Raw genomic sequence first — 22436 nt, 5'->3', positions numbered from 1 at the left:
CTGGGTATAGTACCTGTGTATAGTACCTGTGTATAGTACCTGTGTGTATTGTACCTGTGTATAGTGCCTGTGTATAGTACCTGTGTATAGTACCTGTGTATAGTGCCTGGGTATAGTACCTGGGTATAGTACCTGTGTATAGTACCTGTGTATAGTGCCTGTGTATAGTACCTGTGTGTATAGTACCTGTGTATAGTGCCTGTGTATAGTGCCTGTGTATAGTACCTGTGTGTATAGTACCTGTGTATAGTGCCTGTGTATAGTGCCTGGGTATAGTACCTGTGTATAGTGCCTGGGTATAGTGCCTGTGTATAGTGCCTGTGTATAGTGCCTGTGTATAGTGCCCGTGTATAGTACCTGGGTATAGTGCCTGGGTATAGTGCCTGTGTATAGTGCCTGTGTATAGTACCTGTGTATAGTGCCTGTGTATAGTGCCTGTGTATAGTGCCTGTGTATAGTGCCCGTGTATAGTACCTGGGTATAGTGCCTGGGTATAGTGCCTGTGTATAGTGCCTGGGTATAGTACCTGTGTATAGTGCCTGGGTATAGTGCCTGTGTATAGTGCCTGTGGGATGAAAACTGCAGCAAAAGTTCAAAGTTGGTTCTTGGGTAAAGTTTACAGCCTGCAGATTCTTCTTTTTTTAGTCTTTTTTTAGTACCTGTGTATAGTACCTGTGTATAGTGCCTGTGTATAGTACCTGTGTATAGTGCCTGTGTATAGTGCCTGTGTATAGTACCTGGGTATAGTGCCTGGGTATAGTACCTGGGTATAGTGCCTGGGTATAGTGCCTGGGTATAGTGCCTGGGTATAGTGCCTGTGTATAGTGCCTGGGTATAGTACCTGTGTGTATAGTACCTGTGTGTATAGTACCTGTGTATAGTACCTGTATGTATTGTACCTGTGTATAGTGCCTGTGTATAGTGCCTGTGTATAGTGCCTGGGTATAGTGCCTGTGTATAGTGCCTGGGTATAGTACCTGTGTATAGTACCTGTGTATAGTACCTGTGTGTATTGTACCTGTGTATAGTGCCTGTGTATAGTGCCTGGGTATAGTACCTGGGTATAGTACCTGTGTGTATAGTACCTGTGTGTATAGTACCTGTGTATAGTACCTGTATGTATTGTACCTGTGTATAGTGCCTGTGTATAGTGCCTGTGTATAGTGCCTGGGTATAGTGCCTGTGTATAGTGCCTGGGTATAGTACCTGTGTATAGTACCTGTGTATAGTACCTGTGTGTATTGTACCTGTGTATAGTGCCTGTGTATAGTACCTGTGTATAGTACCTGTGTATAGTACCTGTGTATAGTGCCTGTGTATAGTACCTGTGTATAGTACCTGTGTATAGTGCCTGGGTATAGTACCTGTGTATAGTACCTGTGTATAGTACCTGTGTGTATTGTACCTGTGTATAGTGCCTGTGTATAGTACCTGTGTATAGTACCTGTGTATAGTGCCTGGGTATAGTACCTGGGTATAGTACCTGTGTATAGTACCTGTGTATAGTGCCTGTGTATAGTACCTGTGTGTATAGTACCTGTGTATAGTGCCTGTGTATAGTGCCTGTGTATAGTACCTGTGTGTATAGTACCTGTGTATAGTGCCTGTGTATAGTGCCTGGGTATAGTACCTGTGTATAGTGCCTGGGTATAGTGCCTGTGTATAGTGCCTGTGTATAGTGCCTGTGTATAGTGCCCGTGTATAGTACCTGGGTATAGTGCCTGGGTATAGTGCCTGTGTATAGTGCCTGTGTATAGTACCTGTGTATAGTGCCTGTGTATAGTGCCTGTGTATAGTGCCTGTGTATAGTGCCCGTGTATAGTACCTGGGTATAGTGCCTGGGTATAGTGCCTGTGTATAGTGCCTGGGTATAGTACCTGTGTATAGTACCTGGGTATAGTGCCTGGGTATAGTGCCTGTGTATAGTGCCTGGGTATAGTACCTGTGTATAGTGCCTGGGTATAGTGCCTGTGTATAGTGCCTGTGGGATGAAAACTGCAGCAAAAGTTCAAAGTTGGTTCTTGGGTAAAGTTTACAGCCTGCAGATTCTTCTTTTTTTAGTCTTTTTTTAGTACCTGGGTATAGTACCTGTGTATAGTGCCTGTGTATAGTACCTGTGTATAGTGCCTGTGTATAGTGCCTGTGTATAGTGCCTGTGTATAGTGCCCGTGTATAGTGCCTGTGTATAGTGCCTGGGTATAGTACCTGTGTATAGTGCCCGTGTATAGTGCCTGTGTATAGTGCCTGTGTATAGTGCCCGTGTATAGTGCCCGTGTATAGTGCCTGGGTATAGTGCCTGTGTATAGTGCCCGTGTATAGTGCCTGTGTATAGTGCCTGTGTATAGTGCCTGTGTATAGTGCCTGTGTATAGTACCTGTGTATAGTACCTGTGTATAGTGCCCGTGTATAGTGCCTGTGTATAGTGCCTGGGTATAGTACCTGTGTATAGTGCCTGTGTATAGCACCTGTGTATAGTGCCTGTGTATAGTACCTGTGTATAGTACCCATGTATAGTGCCTGGGTATAGTACCTGGGTATAGTGCCTGTGTATAGTACCTGTGTATAGTGCCTGTGTATAGTGCCTGTGTATAGTACCTGTGTATAGTACCTGTGTATAGTGCCTGTGTATAGTGCCTGTGTATAGTACCTGTGTATAGTGCCTGTGTATAGTGCCTGTGTATAGTACCTGGGTATAGTGCCTGTGTATAGTACCTGTGTATAGTACCTGTGTATAGTGCCTGTGTATAGTACCTGTGTATAGTACCTGTGTATAGTGCCTGGGTATAGTACCTGTGTATAGTGCCTGTGTATAGTGCCTGTGTATAGTGCCTGTGTATAGTACCTGGGTATAGTACCTGGGTATAGTACCTGTGTATAGTACCTGGGTATAGTGCCTGTGTATAGTACCTGTGTATAGTGCCCGTGTATAGTGCCTGTGTATAGTACCCGTGTATAGTGCCTGTGTATAGTACCTGTGTATAGTACCTGGGTATAGTACCTGGGTATAGTGCCTGTGTATAGTACCTGTGTATAGTACCTGGGTATAGTGCCTGTGTATAGTACCTGGGTATAGTGCCTGTGTATAGTACCTGTGTATAGTACCTGGGTATAGTGCCTGGGTATAGTACCTGTGTATAGTACCTGGGTATAGTACCTGGGTATAGTACCTGTGTATAGTGCCCGTGTATAGTACCTGGGTATAGTGCCCGTGTATAGTGCCTGTGTATAGTGCCTGTGTATAGTACCTGTGTATAGTACCTGTGTATAGTGCCTGTGTATAGTACCTGTGTATAGTACCTGGGTATAGTGCCTGTGTATAGTGCCTGTGTATAGTCCCTGGGTATAGTGCCTGTGTATAGTACCTGGGTATAGTGCCTGTGTATAGTACCTGTGTATAGTACCTGGGTATAGTGCCTGGGTATAGTACCTGTGTATAGTACCTGGGTATAGTACCTGGGTATAGTACCTGTGTATAGTGCCCGTGTATAGTACCTGGGTATAGTACCTGTGTATAGTACCTGGGTATAGTACCTGGGTATAGTGCCCGTGTATAGTGCCTGTGTATAGTGCCTGGGTATAGTGCCTGTGTATAGTACCTGTGTATAGTGCCCGTGTATAGTGCCTGTGTATAGTACCTGTGTATAGTACCTGTGTATAGTGCCTGGGTATAGTGCCTGGGTATAGTGCCTGGGTATAGTACCTGTGTATAGTACCTGTGTATAGTACCTGTGTATAGTGCCTGTGTATAGTGCCTGTGTATAGTACCTGTGTATAGTACCTGTGTATAGTGCCTGGGTATAGTGCCTGTGTATAGTGCCTGTGTATAGTACCTGTGTATAGTACCTGTGTATAGTACCTGTGTATAGTGCCTGTGGGATGAAAACTGCAGCAAAAGTTCAAAGTTGGTTCTTGGGTAAAGTTTACAGCCTGCAGATTCTTCTTTTTTTAGTCTTCAATTTTGCACTGCCTCCATTTTGAAAAATCTCCTTATCCCTGTCTGCATCTGCGCCTTGATTGGTCAATTTTACTGCCTGTCAAGAAGGCTGTGTTCTGATTGGAGAATCCACAAGAAGAAAGATGCAATCAGAGCACAGCTGATTTCTGCAGAACCCGGAGAAGATTTGCAGGGCAGTGCAGAAACGGAGCCAGGTTTTAAGGTGCCAAAGCAGGTTTGGGGAGGCTTAGCCTTATTGAAAATCCGCCTATGACGAAGACCAATTGCAAACTGCCACAGAATAGTGCTCCCAACATCAAGTGAACTCAAAATGGCTCAGAATTCCCTTCTAGGCACTTTGGCTACTTACATAAGTTCATTTTGTAACTAAGAAAAAAAAAACAGGACAGAACAGCAATGGGCACTCCTGTTACTCTTCATGATGCTGTTTATACCGGTATCTAAAAATCATATACAAATAGAATTAACTAGAAAGGGAAGATTGAGAACAAACTTCATGTTGGGTTGAAAAACAAGTCACTGGATGAAATCTGATTGGCTGTTGTTGGCTCCGCCCACTTTGTCTAACCTTGGGCCACAGTTATTTAGTAAAAACCACAGTGCAAAGTTTAGGGACCCTGGTTTTAATAGTGTCTGAATGGCAGCAACTTAAATTTCCCCACTGAAAGTCAATGAGTGGCTTCTGATTGGTGGTTGGTGGCTCCGCCCCCTTTTTCTAACCTGGAACTGCAGTCACCCAGTGACTCTGCAAAGTTTAGGGACCCTGGGATTAATAGTTTCAGAGCGGCAGCAGTTTAAATTTAATCCAATAAAAGTCAGTAGTTGAATTGGTGGCCCCGCCCACTTTTTCTAACCTTGAGTTGAAGTCACCCAGTGACAAACAGGGGGCACCCTGGCATAAATAGTGTGAGAACGGCAGCATTTTACATTTAAACCAATAAAATTCAATGGATGAAATCTGATTGGCTGTTAGTGGCCCAACCCACTTTTCCTATTTTTGAACTGCAGTCCCCCAGTGACCAACTTTGCAACAATGGGGGAATTGTGGGACCAGCAGCATTTTACACTTCACCATTGAAAGTCAATAGGTGAAATCTGATTGGCTGTTCACTTGGGCATCCAACAATCATCATATTTTCATTCAGGCTGAGCCCATGACTGTGTTATTCAAGTTTGGGGGGTGAAGCCTCAAAGCTGTAAGAGTCGCAGCAGTTTGAAAATCTTCCCTGTCAAAGTCAATGGGAAAATTGTGGGGTTCGGAGTGGCGGCGCCACAAAAAGATCGCTTAGAAAAGCACAAGCAGCCTGTTCCGCTATAGGGCGAAGAAGTCACCTTATACCAGTCACTATCAGTAACTACAGCCAATGCAGTCTCATCTATTGCTTTCATGTTTTCATTCAGCGCCACCTAGTGGCAGCAATAGAAATCGCATATCCTTTTTGTTATTGATCAAGAGCCCAATCATCCAGGCTGTATCTTTACGTGACACCCCTTATGGTTCCAGTACCTGTACTTGATCCCAACTAAGATAATTACCCCTTATTGGGGCAGAACAGCCCTATTGGGTTTATTTAATGGTTAAATGATTCCCTTTTCTCTGTAATAATAAAACAGTACCTGTACTTGATCCCAACTAAGATATAATTACCCCTTATTGGGGGCAGAACAGCCCTATTGGGTTTATTTCATGGTTAAATGATTCTCTTTTCTCTGTAATAATAAAACAGTACCTGTACTTGATCCCAACTAAGATATAATTACCCCTTATTGGGGGCAGAACAGCCCTATTGGGTTTATTTCATGGTTAAATGATTCCCTTTTCTCTGTAATAATAAAACAGTACCTGTACATGATCCCAACTAAGATATAATTACCCCTTATTGGGGGCAGAACAGCCCTATTGGGTTTATTTAATGGTTAAATGATTCCCTTTTCTCTGTAATAATAACTCAGTACCTGTACTTGATCCCAACTAAGATATAATTACCCCTTATTGGGGGCAGAACAGCCCAATTGGGTTTATTTCATGGTTAAATGATTCCCTTTTCTCTGTAATAATAGAACAGTACCTGTACTTGATCCCAACTAAGATATAATTACCCCTTATTGGGGCAGAACAGCCCTATTGGGTTTATTTCATGGTTAAATGATTCCCTTTTCTCTGTAATAATAAAACAGTACCTGTACTTGATCCCAACTAAGATATAATTACCCCTTATTGGGGGCAGAACAGCCCTATTGGGTTTATTTCATGGTTAAATGATTCCCTTTTCTCTGTAATAATAGAACAGTACCTGTACTTGATCCCAACTAAGATATAATTACCCCTTATTGGGGGCAGAACAGCCCTATTGGGTTTATTTCATGGTTAAATGATTCCCTTTTCTCTGTAATAATAGAACAGTACCTGTACTTGATCCCAACTAAGATATAATTACCCCTTATTGGGGGCAGAACAGTCCTATTGGGTTTAATTACTGTTTAAATAATTATTTAGTAGATTTAAGATATAGAGATTTGAATTATGGAAAGAGCATTCTAAATAACAGGTCCCATACCTGTATAACCCATCCTGTCACTTTCCCTGTGCAAATCCCCTGGTATAGCGGCTCGCTGCCTGCCCCGTATCAGACTCCGCCCATCGCCTCCTCGCGCATCGCTCTCCATCTCAGACTAACCGCACCCTGCCTGATGCGCCTCCAGAGCCGACTCCTGTGCCAAGTGCCTTCCTTGACGTTCCAGGAGCGAAGCCACCAGTGCCAGTTAGTCGGTAGCTAATCCTCCGGCTGAAGTATTGTTTCCCTCAATGAGGTACCAAGTGTATCCAATCTGTGTTTGTGAATTCTAAGCCTCCTTGTCTAATTCAGGCAGCGTTGGGTTTCAGTCTAGCAAAGAAATGGCGGATATTCCATTTCTAAAATACTGATTGTATAAACTCAGCCACTGGGATCCAGTTTTATTAGCAGTGAGTAACTGGGCTGGGGAGTGTTGGAGGGGTGGCACTGGTCAGTTATGCCCATAACATGCCCACTGCCTGCCCACAACCTCCTGGGTTAGCAATTGTATCCATGAACCTGCCCAGCCCATGGGTCCTTGGGGTTTTAGGTCAGACCCATATTGATATATCTGCCCCCCTGTGTCTGCCTGATGGAAGCTGGACCAGGGCTCTCGGGGAGAATATGGAGGCATGTCAGGGATTATTTTTGCTCATTGAACAGTTTTTGTTATCTATAGGTGGAAAGGGATGTATTAGAGATGGGCTTTCAGCAAAGGCAGAGGGGGAAATGGCATCATGGCCATTGGCCATTTAAGATGGTGTTAACTTGCCTGTTTGGAACAACTTTTGCTAAATCATAACATTGTGTTTCGGGAGAAGGGGGAAGACCAATGATTGGACAGTTACTTGTACAATTTGTTTTAGTTGTCCTTTATACAAAAAATACTCATGAACCCCTATCCCCCCACTTTTATACTATAGGAGGGGTAACACAGTATGGGTAAATGATTTCCCCGGGTATTTATTAAGCCCCTTTTCCCCAACCCTTCCATAGATGTGCAGGCTGCTCCATCCATAGCTACATAGTTAAGTCATTTTGAAAAAGACCAAAGTCCATAAAGTTCAACCCCTCCAAACAATATATATATATATATATACACATCCAGGCTAGTGATGGTAGAACGTGGGTCACACTGGACAATCTTACCCAGATGGGTCCTCACTAAGTGGAAAAAAATGGAGATAGTATTGTTAACCAGAACCAGAATCCCTCTTCAGTACTATGGTCACTTTTGGCTGGTATTGCCTATGGGAGAGATATTTCTCACTATCAAACCTTGTTGGAGCATAGATTGCTCTTTCTAGCTTTGCCTATCTATCTTGCATTCCTAGAGTGTAATGTAACAAATGCTAGTCCTGCAACTGACTACACCTCCTTCACTGGATCCTTGTTCCTCAAGTTTTATTAGAAGAGTTGTCCCTATAGGGCAGAACCTTTACTGGACCTTGTTGACTCCAGGCTCCCAAGACACAGTCACCTGGAGAGAGGATGGAAAGACAAAGAGGACATGCCACCCCTTTCCAATCTCTATATTAAAGTGTAACAGGAAGTGGTCATTAAACCTATGGGCCAGTAACCTAGATATGAAAATAATGTAGCCATGTGTTCGGGGTCCATTTTAGGTAGAAGCTCACCTGAGCAGGCAAGTAGGATACTGTGGAGCCTGGGGCTAGGTTCAGGTATAGATAGATCAGGATATACTCTGTAATAGGGCACACTAGGAGTAATAAATAGTTATAGTTAGCTAGAGAGCAGCTTTTGGCTCCGACGAGGATTGTTATTGCTACTATAGGCACCATCTCTTACTTTATCTCATAGAACAGTAACTAAGCACAATACAAATACATCCCTAAAAAGCTAATGAACCTATTATAAGCAACGTTACACTTTGTCTTTGTGATTTTATTTGTGTTTTGAACTATTGCTTGATTTTCCAGGTTCTCTACTGTTCATCGTCCAATCTGTCCTTGTAAAACAATGGGCAAAAGAATGACTCAAAATCTAAGGACAATCAAAGTGAAAATACTGAAGTTCTGTTTGTTATTTCTGTTTTTGGCTACATTGGCCTTGATGGCATTCCACTTTTATTTCGTAAATAGAATTTGGATTCCGAGCACAGTGCATCCCAGAATTGTGGGACCCTTGTACCCTTATCTCATAGAGGAGCCATTACAATGTAGAGGAGAAGCCCCATTCTTAGTGCTGCTCATCCCTTCCATGCCCCAAGATGTTCTTGTCAGGGACGCCCTGAGGAAGACTTGGGCCAATGAAAGTTTAATCCCTGGAATCTCCATCAAAAGGATTTTCCTTCTGGGCAGGTCCTTTGTTAATGACATAGAAATATCGGTGGAACAAGAGAGTTCTACATTCCATGATATCGTCCAACAGGATTTCCTGGACACCTATCGGAATCTGACCGTCAAAACACTGATGGGTATAGAGTGGGTTAGCCGTCTCTGCCCCCGAGCCAGCTATGTCATGAAGGTGGACGCTGACATGTTCTTCAACCCTTGGTTCCTGGTGAGGCAGATCTTACAGCCGAAGAAGCCTCTCAAGCTGGAATTTTTCACAGGGTTGATAATAACAATCGGCATGCCCTTCAGGAACAGGGGAAGCAAGTGGTATATACCATACGCAACGTACCCTAAATTTTTTTACCCTTATTACTGTTCCGGCGCAGGCTATGTCTTCTCCGGGGACTTGTCACCAAGGATATACAAAGAAGCAATGGGGTTGACCCTTTTTCCATTTGAGGATGTCTTCGTAGGTATTTGCTTAGAAAGGATGGGGGTTCAGATCTCCAAGCCTGGGGGCAAATGGTTTTCACTAGAAAGGGCACAGTACAATAGGTGCCAATTTACCAAGCTTGTTACTGATCATCATTACAGCCCAGACGAGTTGCTGAAGTTGTGGCCTGATTTCCTCAAGGCTCTGGATGACTGCACTTGAAAGATGAAGAGCAATGAGCTCATAATACTTCTTAATCCCCTCTTGTTCATGCCGTTAGTCACACTGTCTGGGGTTGAGACTTTTGTTTGAGCTGTGGGTTCTCTGTGTTCCCCAAAGTGCTATCAGTGCTGGGCACTGGGCAAAGTTTCTAGTTATGCCACTGGCACTATATCATACCTCCCAGCTATCCAGGTATGGGAATCAAGGTCTTGCCAGTCATGTCTCTGCTTTTGATAATCTAATCTGGTATCATTTATGTAATTACATGGGAGCATTTGGAACTAGAGGTCCCTTTAAACACCTAATTAGAACTTGTTATAGTGCCAAAAGTTCAGTGGCAGGGAATTTCAGCTCCTTTTTATACCCAAATCTTTGGATAAGGGAGCCATAATCCATAGTTTGGATCTCCATACCTGAAATCTACTAACAAATCATTTAACCATTAAATAAACCCAATAGGGCTGTTCTGCCCCCAATAAGGGGTAATTATATCTTAGTTGGGATCAAGTACAGGTACTGTTTTATTATTACAGAGAAAAGGGAATCATTTAACCATTAAATAAACCCAATAGGGCTGTTCTGCCCCCAATAAGGGGTAATTATATCTTAGTTGGGATCAAGTACAGGTACTGTTTTATTATTACAGAGAAAAGAGAATAATTTAACCATGAAATAAACCCAATAGGGCTGTTCTGCCCCCAATAAGGGGTAATTATATCTTAGTTGGGATCAAGTACAGGTACTGTTTTATTATTATAGAGAAAAGGGAATCATTTAACCATGAAATAAACCCAATAGGGCTGTTCTGCCCCCAATAAGGGGTAATTATATCTTAGTTGGGATCAAGTACAGGTACTGTTTTATTATTACAGAGAAAAAGGGAATCATTTAACCATTAAATAAACCCAATAGGGCTGTTCTACCCCCAATAAGGGGTAATTATATCTTAGTTGGGATCAAGTACAGGTACTGTTTTATTATTACAGAGAAAAGGAAATCATTTAACCATTAAATAAACCCAATAAGGCTGTTCTGCCCCAATAAGGGGTAATTATATCTTAGTTGGGATCAAGTACAGGTACTGTTTTATTATTACAGAGAAAAGGGAATCATTTAACCATTAAATAAACCCAATAGGACTGTTCTGCCCCAATAAGGGGTAATTATATCTTAGTTGGGATCAAGTACAGGTACTGTTTTATTATTACAGAGAAAAGGGAATCATTTAACCATTAAATAAACCCAATAGGGCTGTTCTGCCCCAATAAGGGGTAATTATATCTTAGTTGGGATCAAGTACAGGTACTGTTTTATTATTACAGAGAAAAGGGAATGATTTTTGAAATGGAGTCTATGGCCTTCCTGTAATTCAGTGCTTTCTGGATAATGGATTTCTGGGTTATCCAGATCTCACACCTGTATTCTTAAGAGCACTTTTTAACGTATTGAAAAGTTATAGCCACCATTGTGAATATATAATTAATGTTCAAAAGAATGAATTCTACAATGTTTTTGGGATGGTTTCTTAGACATTTTTAAACTCTATAAAGTTGAAGAATCCTAAAAGTCATTTCATAGATTTGGGTATTTATATCCTTGTGGATTTGTCCAACCTTTATGAATTAATATCGCCCTGAACATAAAATATATATGTAACACCTGTTTGGCCAGTAAAGGGTCAATCCAGACTAGTATTAGGTAGAGCATGTGTTACATGCGATCCCCCTTTCCCAGGATGGGCCTCCGCTAAGTGGGAGATGACTTTTAGGAGCGTTTTTTAGAGATGAGGATGGTGTTGAACTACACCTCCCTGATGCTGTATGGTGTAGTGCTAGTAATTAGGACGCCAGAAGGTTCTTTGCTGATCAACTATTAACATTTATTGTTACACACAAAATGATGCAGGGTGATACTCACAAATACTGAGGTAGATGGTGAAGCAGGTAATACAGTTGTAGTTATGCAATGCAGAGTAACACCACGTTGGAGGTAGATAAGGAGATATAGGCAATCCTAAGGATGATCACCTGGTACTGGGCCGGATCCCTACAGCAACGGTGGATCAGGGGAAGAAACTGCCTGATACCTATGTCTGACTGCGGTCCCTTCAGTAAGGCAAACAGAGCCTGGGTATTGCTAAACCCTTTTTAGATCTCCTATGGTGGAGCGAGTGCTGCTCATGCTAGATAGCCCTGACTGTCTCACACTATATAAAGCGTGCTATTACAGGATCTATCCCTCTGCTAACTTCACCTCATTCACGGGGCCCTGTCCCCGACTTTCACTAGAGTACCAAGGGGCTACTCTAGGGCAAATGGCTTTTACTGGGGCCAAGTCTGATCCCAGGCTCGATGGAGATGTCACCTGAGAGTCAGAAGGCAGCCAAAGAGGAAGCCCTCCTCCTTGCAAGACACTTTATCAGTCTGCAAGGGGAGTGGTCATCCTTAGTAAACCAATAAGGCACAATATAGTATGAACTAGATACATGGTGCTTTGCCCAGCAACAGCACTAGGAACTAGGAAGTAGGGATTTAAAGCCATAGGGACTCTAATACCCATGGGTCCCTACATATAGTATGAGAAATACATGAATGCTATATTACATCTAAAGGGGCGAGAGTGTTTCTTTAAGATGTAGATCTTTTCCATTGATGCATTGGAGTCATTGCCATGGTTTTTTTTCACGCTGAATGCATTGGGATTTTTTGCATATTTTTTCCCACACAAAAGAATATTTTTTTTCCCTGGTGAAACAAAACACATGATGAAATTCACTAATTTATCAGGCAAAAGAATTCACTCATCCCCAGTGATAAAGTAGGGGATAACTTGCTGCAGCGCTTATTGTACCCGGCCCATTTCCCAGTGAGATATGTTTGTGTAGGTATCTGGAGATCAGGGGTGTCTCACCTAAAGGAATCATTGGGAGGTATGTTATATGTACGTATGTATATCTTTATTTATAAAGTGCTACTTATGTTCGCAGCGCTGTACAGTAGAATCCATTAATACAAACAGGGGGTTATTAAGATAATAGATAAATACAAAGTTTTACAATAAAGACAAATAAATACAAGATACAGTTGCAATAAGAGCCAAAAACACAAGAGGATGGAGGTCCCTGTCCCGTAGAGCTTACAATCTATATAATTGTAGCACCAACCCTTGGGCACAGCTGATTAATGATCCATAAGCTTCAGGCTAATAAATTAGATTGTAAGCTCTGTGGGTCGGGGTGCCCCATTCCAGATGGACGGCGCTGCTTATCAGAGTAAATAGTTTACTTAGTTTGTGCAGAAAATAAAAGGGAAAAGCTAATATTGTAAGTTATGGAGCAGGACCTTCCCACACCCCTGTAATGTAAGAATTCACTTTCCTGGGTTCCTTACTGCCCCGGGTGCCACTAACCAATAGAGAAAATGCCAAAAATGAACAAGCTGTAAACATTAGAAATGGCTCAGTGGTGTTGCTGCCTGGAGCGCTCTCACATTGATACCTGTATACGGTACATGGGGAGCAGCTATTGGCTATCCCAGGGCAGTATGGCCAGGGGGGAACCCAATGCCTTGTGGGATCAGCTGCAGAACTGGAGTCCAAATAGTGTGAAATACCCAAGGGTTCATTATTAATGGGGGCACCCTGCAAACTCCCCATAGTGTCATATATCTACCAACTATGTAGGGCCATCCCTCTCCCCTGTGCCCCCAAGGCACACATACATGCTAGGCCCCATCAGCCAATGAATGGACAGAGTTCTGCCTTTTGCTCCCACACTACTTCCTGTTACAGTTAGAGCTGCATCACTTCCTGTCAGCTGATCTCTGAGGGAGCACACAGCCCATCACAAAATGGCGGCTCAAGGGAAAGGATATAAAAGACCAATATTTACTGATATATATATTCCAGTTTGGGAAAATTCTTTAATAGGCCACTTAATATGATATAAACTGTCTGTTGGTTAAGTTTTGCTTCTGAAGGTATACGTTTCTGCCCCTGGTGCCACTTAAAGTAAAGTTGCCCCTCACAGGCACAAAGCTTTCCATCTCAGAATGGAGCACAAGGAGTCACGTGCCTCTCTATAAACAGGACTGAAGGCAGGTGTAAAAGGAAGGGGTTCACATTTATTTTTTTGTATGTTATAGAATGGCCAATTGTAAGCAACTTTTCAGCTTTTAAATGGGGGTCACTGACCCCGGCAGCCACAATCCATTGCTCTGTGAGGCTACAGTTTAAAAAAGTAACAATAACAATTAAACTTATTTTTTATTTAGGCCCTCTCCTATTTGTATATCAGTCTCTCATTCAAATAACTCTCTGGTTGCTAAGGTCATTTGCACCCTAGCAACTAGATAGCTGTTGAAACTCCAAACTGGAGAGCTGCTGAACAAAAATTGAAATAATTAAAAAAAAAAAAAAAACTACAAATAATAAATAATAATGAAGACCAATTGCAAATTGCCAAAGAATAGTGCTCTCAACAAAAAGTAAAAGCTCAACTCAAAGGCGAACAACCATTTGAAGGACTTACAATTACTTGTAAAATGGCTCAGAATTCCCTTCTAGGCACTTTGGCTATTTATATTAATTTATTTTGTAACTAAGAAAAAAAAAAAGCAGGACAGCAATGGGCACTCCTGTTACTCTTCGTGATGCCGTTTATACCGGTATCAAAAAATCATCTACAAATAGAATTAACTAGAAAGGGAAGATTGAGAACAAACTTCATGTTGGGTTGAAAAACATGAAGTCACTGGATGAAATCTGATTGGCTGTTGTTGGCTCCGCCCACTTTGCCTAACCTTGGGCCACAGTTATATAGTAAAAACCATTGTGCAAAGTTTGGGGACCCTGGTTTTAATAGTGTCTGAATGGCAGCAATTTAAATTTCCCCACTGAAAGTCAATGAGTGGCTTCTGATTGGCGGTTGGTGGCTCCGCCTGCTTTTTCTAACCTGGAACTGCAGTCACCCAGTGACAAACAGGGGGCACCCTGGCATAAATAGTGTGAGAACGGCAGCATTTTACATTTCAACCAGTAAAATGCAATGGATGAAATCTGAAAATTGTGAAACTGACAGCATTTTACACGTCACCATTGAAAGTAAATAGGTGAAATGTGATTGGCTGTTGGTGACGCCACCCACTTTTTCTAACTCTGGAAAGTTTAAAAACTCTGGAATTAATACTTAAATGATGGCATCAGTTTAAATATTAACCAATGAAATGTAATGGATTGGCTGTTGCTCTTACTCTTACTCTCCAGCCCCTATACAGGTACTCAAACCTCTGACTCCGCCTCTCCAGCCCCTATACAGGTACTCAAACCTCTGACTCCGCCTCTCCAGCCCCATTACAGGTACTCAAACCTCTGACTCCGCCTCTCCAGCCCCATTACAGGTACTCAAACCTCTTACTCCGCCTCTCCAGCCCCTATACAGGTACTCAAACCTCTTACTCCGCCTCTCCAGCCCCTATACAGGTACTCAAACCTCTTACTCCGCCTCTCAAGCCCCTATACAGGTACTCAAACCTCTTACTCAGCCTCTCCAGCCCCTATACAGGTACTCAAACCTCTTACTCTGCCTCTCCAGCCCCTATACAGGTACTCAAACCTCTTACTCTGCCTCTCCAGCCCCTATACAGGTACTCAAACCTCTTACTCCGCCTCTCCAGCCCCTATACAGGTACTCAAACCTCTTACTCGGCCTCTCCAGCCCCTATACAGGTACTCAAACCTCTTACTCGGCCTCTCCAGCCCCTATACAGGTACTCAAACCTCTTACTCCACCTCTCCAGCCCCTATACAGGTACTCAAATCTCTTACTCCGCCTCTCCAGCCCCTATACAGGTACTCAAGTATGGGACCCATTATCCAGAAACCCGTTATCCAGGAGGCTCCCGAATTGCTGAAAGGCCATCTCTTATAGACTCCATTTAAATTAAGTAATTCACTTTTTTTAAAAAGTATTTCCTTTTTCACTGTAATAATAAAACAGTACCTGTACTTGATCCCAACTAAGATATAATTACCCCTTATTGGGGGCAGAACAGCCCTATTGGGTTTATTTCATGGTTAAATGATTCCCTTTTCTCTGTAATAATAAAACAGTTCCTTGTAATTGATCCCAACTAAGATATAATTACCCCTTATTGGGGTAGAACAGCCCTATTGGGTTTATTTAATGGTTAAATGATTCCCTTTTCTCTGTAATAATAAAACAGTACCTGTACTTGATCCCAACTAAGATATAATTACCCCTTATTGGGGGCAGAACAATCCTATTGGGTTTATTTAATGGTTAAATGATTCCCTTTTCTCTGTAATAATAAAACAGTACCTGTACTTGATCCCAACTAAGATATAATTACCCCTTATTGGGGCAGAACAGCCCTATTGGGTTTATTTCATGGTTAAATGATTCCCTTTTCTCTGTAATAATAAAACAGTACCTGTACTTGATCCCAACTAAGATATAATTACCCCTTATTGGGGGCAGAACAGCCCTATTGGGTTTATTTCATGGTTAAATGATTCCCTTTTCTCTGTAATAATAAAACAGTACCTGTACTTGATCCCAACTAAGATATAATTACCCCTTATTGGGGGCAGAACAGCCCTATTGGGTTTATTTAATGGTTAAATGATTCCCTTTTCTCTGTAATAATAAAACAGTACCTGTACTTGATCCCAACTAAGATATAATTACCCCTTATTGGGGTAGAACAGCCCTATTGGGTTTATTTAATGGTTAAATGATTCCCTTTTCTCTGTAATAATAAAACAGTACCTGTACTTGATCCCAACTAAGATATAATTACCCCTTATTGGGGTAGAACAGCCCTATTGGGTTTATTTAATGGTTAAATGATTCCCTTTTCTCTGTAATAATAAAACAGTACCTGTACTTGATCCCAACTAAGATATAATTACCCCTTATTGGGGCAGAACAGCCCTATTGGGTTTATTTAATGGTTAAATGATTCCCTTTTCTCTGTAATAATAAAACAGTACCTGTACTTGATCCCAACTAAGATATAATTACCCCTTATTGGGGGCAGAACAGCCCTATTGGGTTTATTTCATGGTTAAATGATTCCCTTTTCTCTGTAATAATAAAACAGTACCTTGTACTTGATCCCAACTAAGATATAATTACCCCTTATTGGGGGCAGAACAATCCCATTGGGTTTAATTACTGTTTAAATAATTATTTAGTAGATTTAAGATATGGAGATCCGAATTATGGAAAGACCCCTTATCTGGAAAACCCCAGGTCCTGAGCATTCTAAATAACAGGTCCCATACCTGTATAACCCATCCTGTCACTTTACCTCTGCAAATCCCCTGGTATAGCGGCTCGCTGCCTACCCCGTATCAGACTCCGCCCATCGCCTCCTCGCGCATCGCTCTCCATCTCAGACTAACCGCACCCTGACTGATGCGCCTCCAGAGCCGACTCCCGTGCCAAGTGCCTTCCTTGACGTTCCAGGAGCGAAGCCACCAGTGCCAGTTAGTCGGTAGCTAATCCTCCGGCTGAAGTATTGTTTCCCTCAATGAGGTACCAAGTGTATCCAATCTGTGTTTGTGAATTCTAAGCCTCCTTGTCTAATTCAGGCAGCGTTGGGTTTCAGTCTAGCAAAGAAATGGCGGATTTTCCATTTCGGGAGGGAGCTATGGGACACGGAGTTTTGCTGCCAATAATATTAATAGGGGAGATGTAGGAAGGCACAAATGGTACCCGAATTTGTAAAGGGCTGTGAGTATGAAAATGGAGAAATTACCTTTTTAAAAAGATTTACCTGCAGAATTATCTGTTTTTTATGCTATGACAGGTTTACTGGCAGTTTTACCTCCTGATAGTATGTTACAAGGGCTTGGAAGAAGGAACTGTTTTTGTCTATCTGCTATTAACTGCCCTATGTTCCTAGCAGGGCCACAGCCCCTTCCCACTGCTACTATAGGCACCATCTCTCCCTACTATACCTGCTATCCCACAGCCCCAGTCCCTTCCCAGAGGCTATTATCCCCCCACTGCTACTATAGGCACCATCTCTCCCTACTATACCTGCTATCCCACAGCCCCAGTCCCTTCCCAGAGGCTATTATCCCCCCACTGCTACTATAGGCACCATCTCTCCCTACTATACCTGCTATCCCACAGCCCCAGTCCCTTCCCAGAGGCTATTATCCCCCACTGCTACTATAGGCACCATCTCTCCCTACTATACCTGCTATCCCACAGCCCCAGTCCCTTCCCAGAGGCTATTATCCCACTGCTACTATAGGCACCATCTCTCCCTACTATACCTGCTATCCCACAGCCCCAGTCCCTTCCCAGAGGCTATTATCCCCCCATTGCTACTATAGGCACCATCTCTCCCTACTATACCTGCTATCCCACAGCCCCAGTCCCTTCCCAGAGGCTATTATCCCCCCACTGCTACTATAGGCACCATCTCTCCCTACTATACCTGCTATCCCACAGCCCCAGTCCCTTCCCAGAGGCTATTATCCCCCCACTGCTACTATAGGCACCATCTCTCCCTACTATACCTGCTATCCCACAGCCCCAGTCCCTTCCCAGAGGCTATTATCCCCCCACTGCTACTATAGGCACCATCTCTCCCTACTATACCTACTATCCCACAGTCCCAGTCCCTTCCCAGAGGCTATTATCCCCCCACTGCTACTATAGGCACCATCTCTCCCTACTATACCTGCTATCTCACAGCCCCAGTCCCTTCCCAGAGGCTATTATCCCCCACTGCTACTATAGGCACCATCTCTCCCTACTATACCTGCTTTCCCACAGCCCCAGTCCCTTCCCAGAGGCTATTTTCCCCCCACTGCTACTATAGGCACCATCTCTCCCTACTATACCTGCTATCCCACAGCCCCAGTCCCTTCCCAGAGGCTATTATCCCCCCACTGCTACTATAGGCACCATCTCTCCCTATTATACCTGCTATCCCACAGCCACAGTCCCTTCCCAGAGGCTATTATCCCCCCATTGCTACTATAGGCACCATCTCTCCCTACTATACCTGCTATCCCACAGCCCCAGTCCCTTCCCAGAGGCTATTATCCCCCCACTGCTACTATAGGCACCATCTCTCCCTACTATACCTGCTATCCCACAGCCCCAGTCCCTTCCCAGAGGCTATTATCCCCCCACTGCTACTATAGGCACCATCTCTCCCTACTATACCTGCTATCCCACAGCCCCAGTCCCTTCCCAGAGGCTATTATCCCCCCACTGCTACTATAGGCACCATCTCTCCCTACTATACCTGCTATCCCACAGCCACAGTCCCTTCCCAGAGGCTATTATCCCCCCACTGCTACTATAGGCACCATCTCTTACTTTATCTCATAGAACAGGAACTAAGCACAATACAAATACATCTCTAAAAAGCTAATGAACCTATTCTAAGCAACGTTACACTTTATCTTTGTTATTCTGTTTGTGTTTTGAACTATTGCTATTTTCTATTGCTTGTTTTTCCAGGTTCTCTACTGTTCAACATCCAATCTGACTTTAAAACAACTGTCTGTTTCCTGTACTCTGTCCTTGTAAAACAATGGGCAAAAGAATGACTCAAAATCTAAGGACAATCAAAGTGAAAATACTGAAGTTCTGTTTGTCATTTCTGTTTTTGGCTACATTGGCCTTCATGACATTCCACTTTTATTTCGGAAATAGAATTTGGATTCCGAGCACAGTGCATCCCAGAATTGTGGGACCCTTGTACCCTTATCTCATAGAGGAGCCATTAAAATGTAGAGGAGAAGCCCCATTCTTAGTGCTGCTCATCCCTTCCATGCCCCAAGATGTTCTTGTCAGGGACGCCCTGAGGAAGACTTGGGCCAATGAAAGTTTAATCCCTGGAATCTCCATCAAAAGGATTTTCCTTCTGGGCAGGTCCTTTGTTAATGACATAGAAATATCTGTGCAACAAGAGAGTTCTACATTCCATGATATCGTCCAACAGGATTTCCTGGACACCTATCGGAATCTGACCGTCAAAACACTGATGGGTATAGAGTGGGTTAGCCGTCTCTGCCCCCGAGCCAGCTATGTCATGAAGGTTGACGCTGACATGTTCTTCAACCCTTGGTTCCTGGTGAAGGCAGATCTTACAGCCGGAGAAGCCCCTCAAGCTGGAATTTTTCACAGGGTTGATAATAACAATCAGCGTGCCCTACAGGAACAGGGGAAGCAAGTGGTATATACCATATGAAATGTACTCTAAAAGTTATTATCCTACCTACTGTTCCGGCACAGGCTATGTCTTCTCCGGGGACTTGTCACCAAGGATATACAAAGAAGCAATGGGGTTGGCCCTTTTTCCATTTGAGGATGTCTTTGTAGGTATCTGCTTAGAAAGGATGGGGGTTCAGATCTCCAAGCCTGGGGGCAATTGGTTTGTAGGAGAAAGGGCACAGTACAATAGGTGCCAATTTACCAAGCTTGTTACTGATCATCATTACAGCCCAGACGAGTTGCTGAAGTTGTGGCCTGATTTCCTCAAGGCTCTGGATGACTGCACTTGAAAGATGAAGAGCAATGGGCTCATAATACTTCTTACTCCCCTCTTGTTCATGCCGTTAGTCATACTGTCTGGGGTTGAGACTTTTGTTTGAGCTGTGGGTTCTCTGTGTTCCTCAAAGTGCTATCACATGGGGTATCTTGAATGCACTGCTTAACTCAGATTGGAAATGTTTCTGATTGAGATGCTGCTGCCACTGCCCATAATCGGCTAGGAAGAGAAAGCCCCGCCTCCCTTACTCTTTAAAGAAAAGAGAAAAGAGAAAGAATCTGATCTGTGCTGACCTTAAAGAACATTTGAGTGTAAAAATAAAACTCTGTAAATAGGCTGTGCAAAATAAAAATGTTTCTAATATAGTTATCTAACAAAAAATGTAATCTATAAAGGCCTAACATAATAGCCAGAACACTACTTCCTGCTTTCACTTTTTGATCCTTAACACTCAGATTCAAAAGGTTATGTCCCATATAGTCCCCCCTCAAGTCACTGCTTGGTTACTTACTGGTAACAGCTGAGAGAGCTGCAAAGTAGGAAGTAGTGTTTTGGCTATTATGTTAGGCATCTGCTCAATCCAGCCTTTATAGATTAAATTTTTGCCTAACTAGCTATATTGAGAAAATGTTTTATATAAATTATTTTGCACAGTCTGTCTATTCAGCTAGTTTCATGTTTACACCGAACAGTTCCTTTTTATGAACAAGCACAACTTAAAGCTTTTATTTAGGAAGACAGAAATGTGCAAAGGTGAATTTCCTGTTTCACTTCTGACTTCCTGGTCTGCGGAACAGGAAGCTGCTTGTGGCCTTCCTTTGATAGGCTACTGTTTTACAGAACAAAAGGGGAGGAAAAGTCTTCAAAAACCTTTGAGGCTGAATCTTTGATTTAATTGTTTAATAATAATTGTATATACATAGTAATTTAAAGAAATACATTTGTTTTTTTATATGTCTTTTAAGCTCAGGAAATGATTCTCCCTAATCAGCCTTAGTACAAGATGGAAGCAGGTAACCTAAGCAGCAACTAGTAGGGTAACTATAGAGCAGGGGTCCCCAACCTTTGCTACTCATAAGCCACACTCAGATGTGTTGGGGAGCCACACAAGCATGAAAAAAGTTCAAATAAGGGCTGTGATTGGCTATTTGGTAGCCCAATGTGGGCTGCTGGCCTGCTGGAGGTTCTGCTTGGGGTAAAACTTCCAAAACTTACCTCCAAGCCAGAAATGTATAAATGGGCACCTACTTTGAGGCCACTGGGAGCAACACCCAAGGGGTTGGTGAGCAACATGTTGCCCCCGGGCCACTGGTTGGGGATCTCTGCTATAGAGGAAGCAGAGTTGTTCGACTACTTAGGGGTCCAGTGAGCCAAATGGGGCAGATTCATAAAATGTTTGGGAATGAGATATTCCATAAAGTTTAGGGGTCCAGAAATGATTTTTCCTGTGGGGCACAAAGGCCTGGGCCTAGGGTGGCACGGATTAAGGGGCAACATGCCACCCAGCTGCACCTGAGCTCACACCCAGAGTACTGGGGTCTGGGTGCGCCGGGGATTTCTGTGCTTCCGGTCCTCAGTGCTCCGTGTGTGAGCTAATCAGACACGGGATTCTTGGAAGGGGGGGCACTGGGCACAGTTTCTAGTTATGCCCCTGGCACTATATCATACCTCCCAGCTATCCAGGTATGGGAATCAAGGTCTTGCCAGTCATGTCTCTGCTTTTGATAATCTATTCTGGTATCATTTATGTAATTACATGGGAGCATTTGGAACTAGAGGTCCCTTTAAACATCTAATTAGAACTTGTTATAGTGCCCAAAGTTCAGTGGCAGGGGATTTCAGCTCCTTTTCATACCTTTAGGGGCAGTAGAGAAGAGTGCCCCCTTTTGCCACTGATATGAATATTTCAACTCATTTTAAGTTTGACTTTGTCCAGTTCATTTCACAGTGTATCTATAGACCCCACAATAAGGTGCAGATGATCTACTTCTAGTAATTTGAAACCCTAATACAGGTATTGGACCTATTATCCATAATGCTTTGGAGCTGGGGTTTCTGGATAAGCCATAATCCATAATTTGGATCGCCCTACCTTAAGTCTACTAACAAATCATTTAAACATGAAATAAACCCAATAGGGCTGTTCTGCCCCCAATAAGGGGTAATTATATCTTAGTTGGGATCAAGTACAGGTACTGTTTTATTATTACAGAGAAAAGGGAATCATTTAACCATGAAATAAACCCAATAGGGCTGTTCTGCCCCAATAAGGGGTAATTATATCTTAGTTGGGATCAAGTACAGGTACTGTTTTATTATTACAGAGAAAAGGGAATCATTTAACCATTAAATAAACCCAATAGGGCTGTTCTGCCCCCAATAAGGGGTAATTATATCTTAGTTGGGATCAAGTACAGGTACTGTTTTATTATT

General features: G+C 42.9%; 1 protein-coding gene across 2 annotated transcripts in view; it reads left to right on the top strand.

The window, feature by feature from the left end:
* Positions 1 to 20368, top strand: part of LOC101733959 (beta-1,3-galactosyltransferase 2-like) — a 65634-nt gene extending 45266 nt beyond the window's left edge. The window contains exon 2 of one of the 2 annotated variants that reach the window (XR_004222092.1): positions 18971 to 19345. Coding sequence is in view for 1 of the 2 variants with exons in the window: in XM_031899395.1 (XP_031755255.1) it covers positions 19044 to 19703 (660 nt within the window). In the remaining variant the exon portion in view is untranslated. Of the gene's footprint in view, positions 1 to 18970 lie in introns of both variants that reach the window. The other variant, XM_031899395.1, reaches the window with a different exon arrangement.
* Positions 20369 to 22436: the final 2068 nt, after the last annotated feature.

Source organism: Xenopus tropicalis, chromosome 3, assembly GCF_000004195.4.
Source record: "Xenopus tropicalis strain Nigerian chromosome 3, UCB_Xtro_10.0, whole genome shotgun sequence".
In the NCBI taxonomy this organism is placed as follows: Eukaryota; Metazoa; Chordata; class Amphibia; order Anura; family Pipidae; genus Xenopus; species Xenopus tropicalis.
This window is presented reverse-complemented; position numbering and strand designations above follow the sequence as displayed.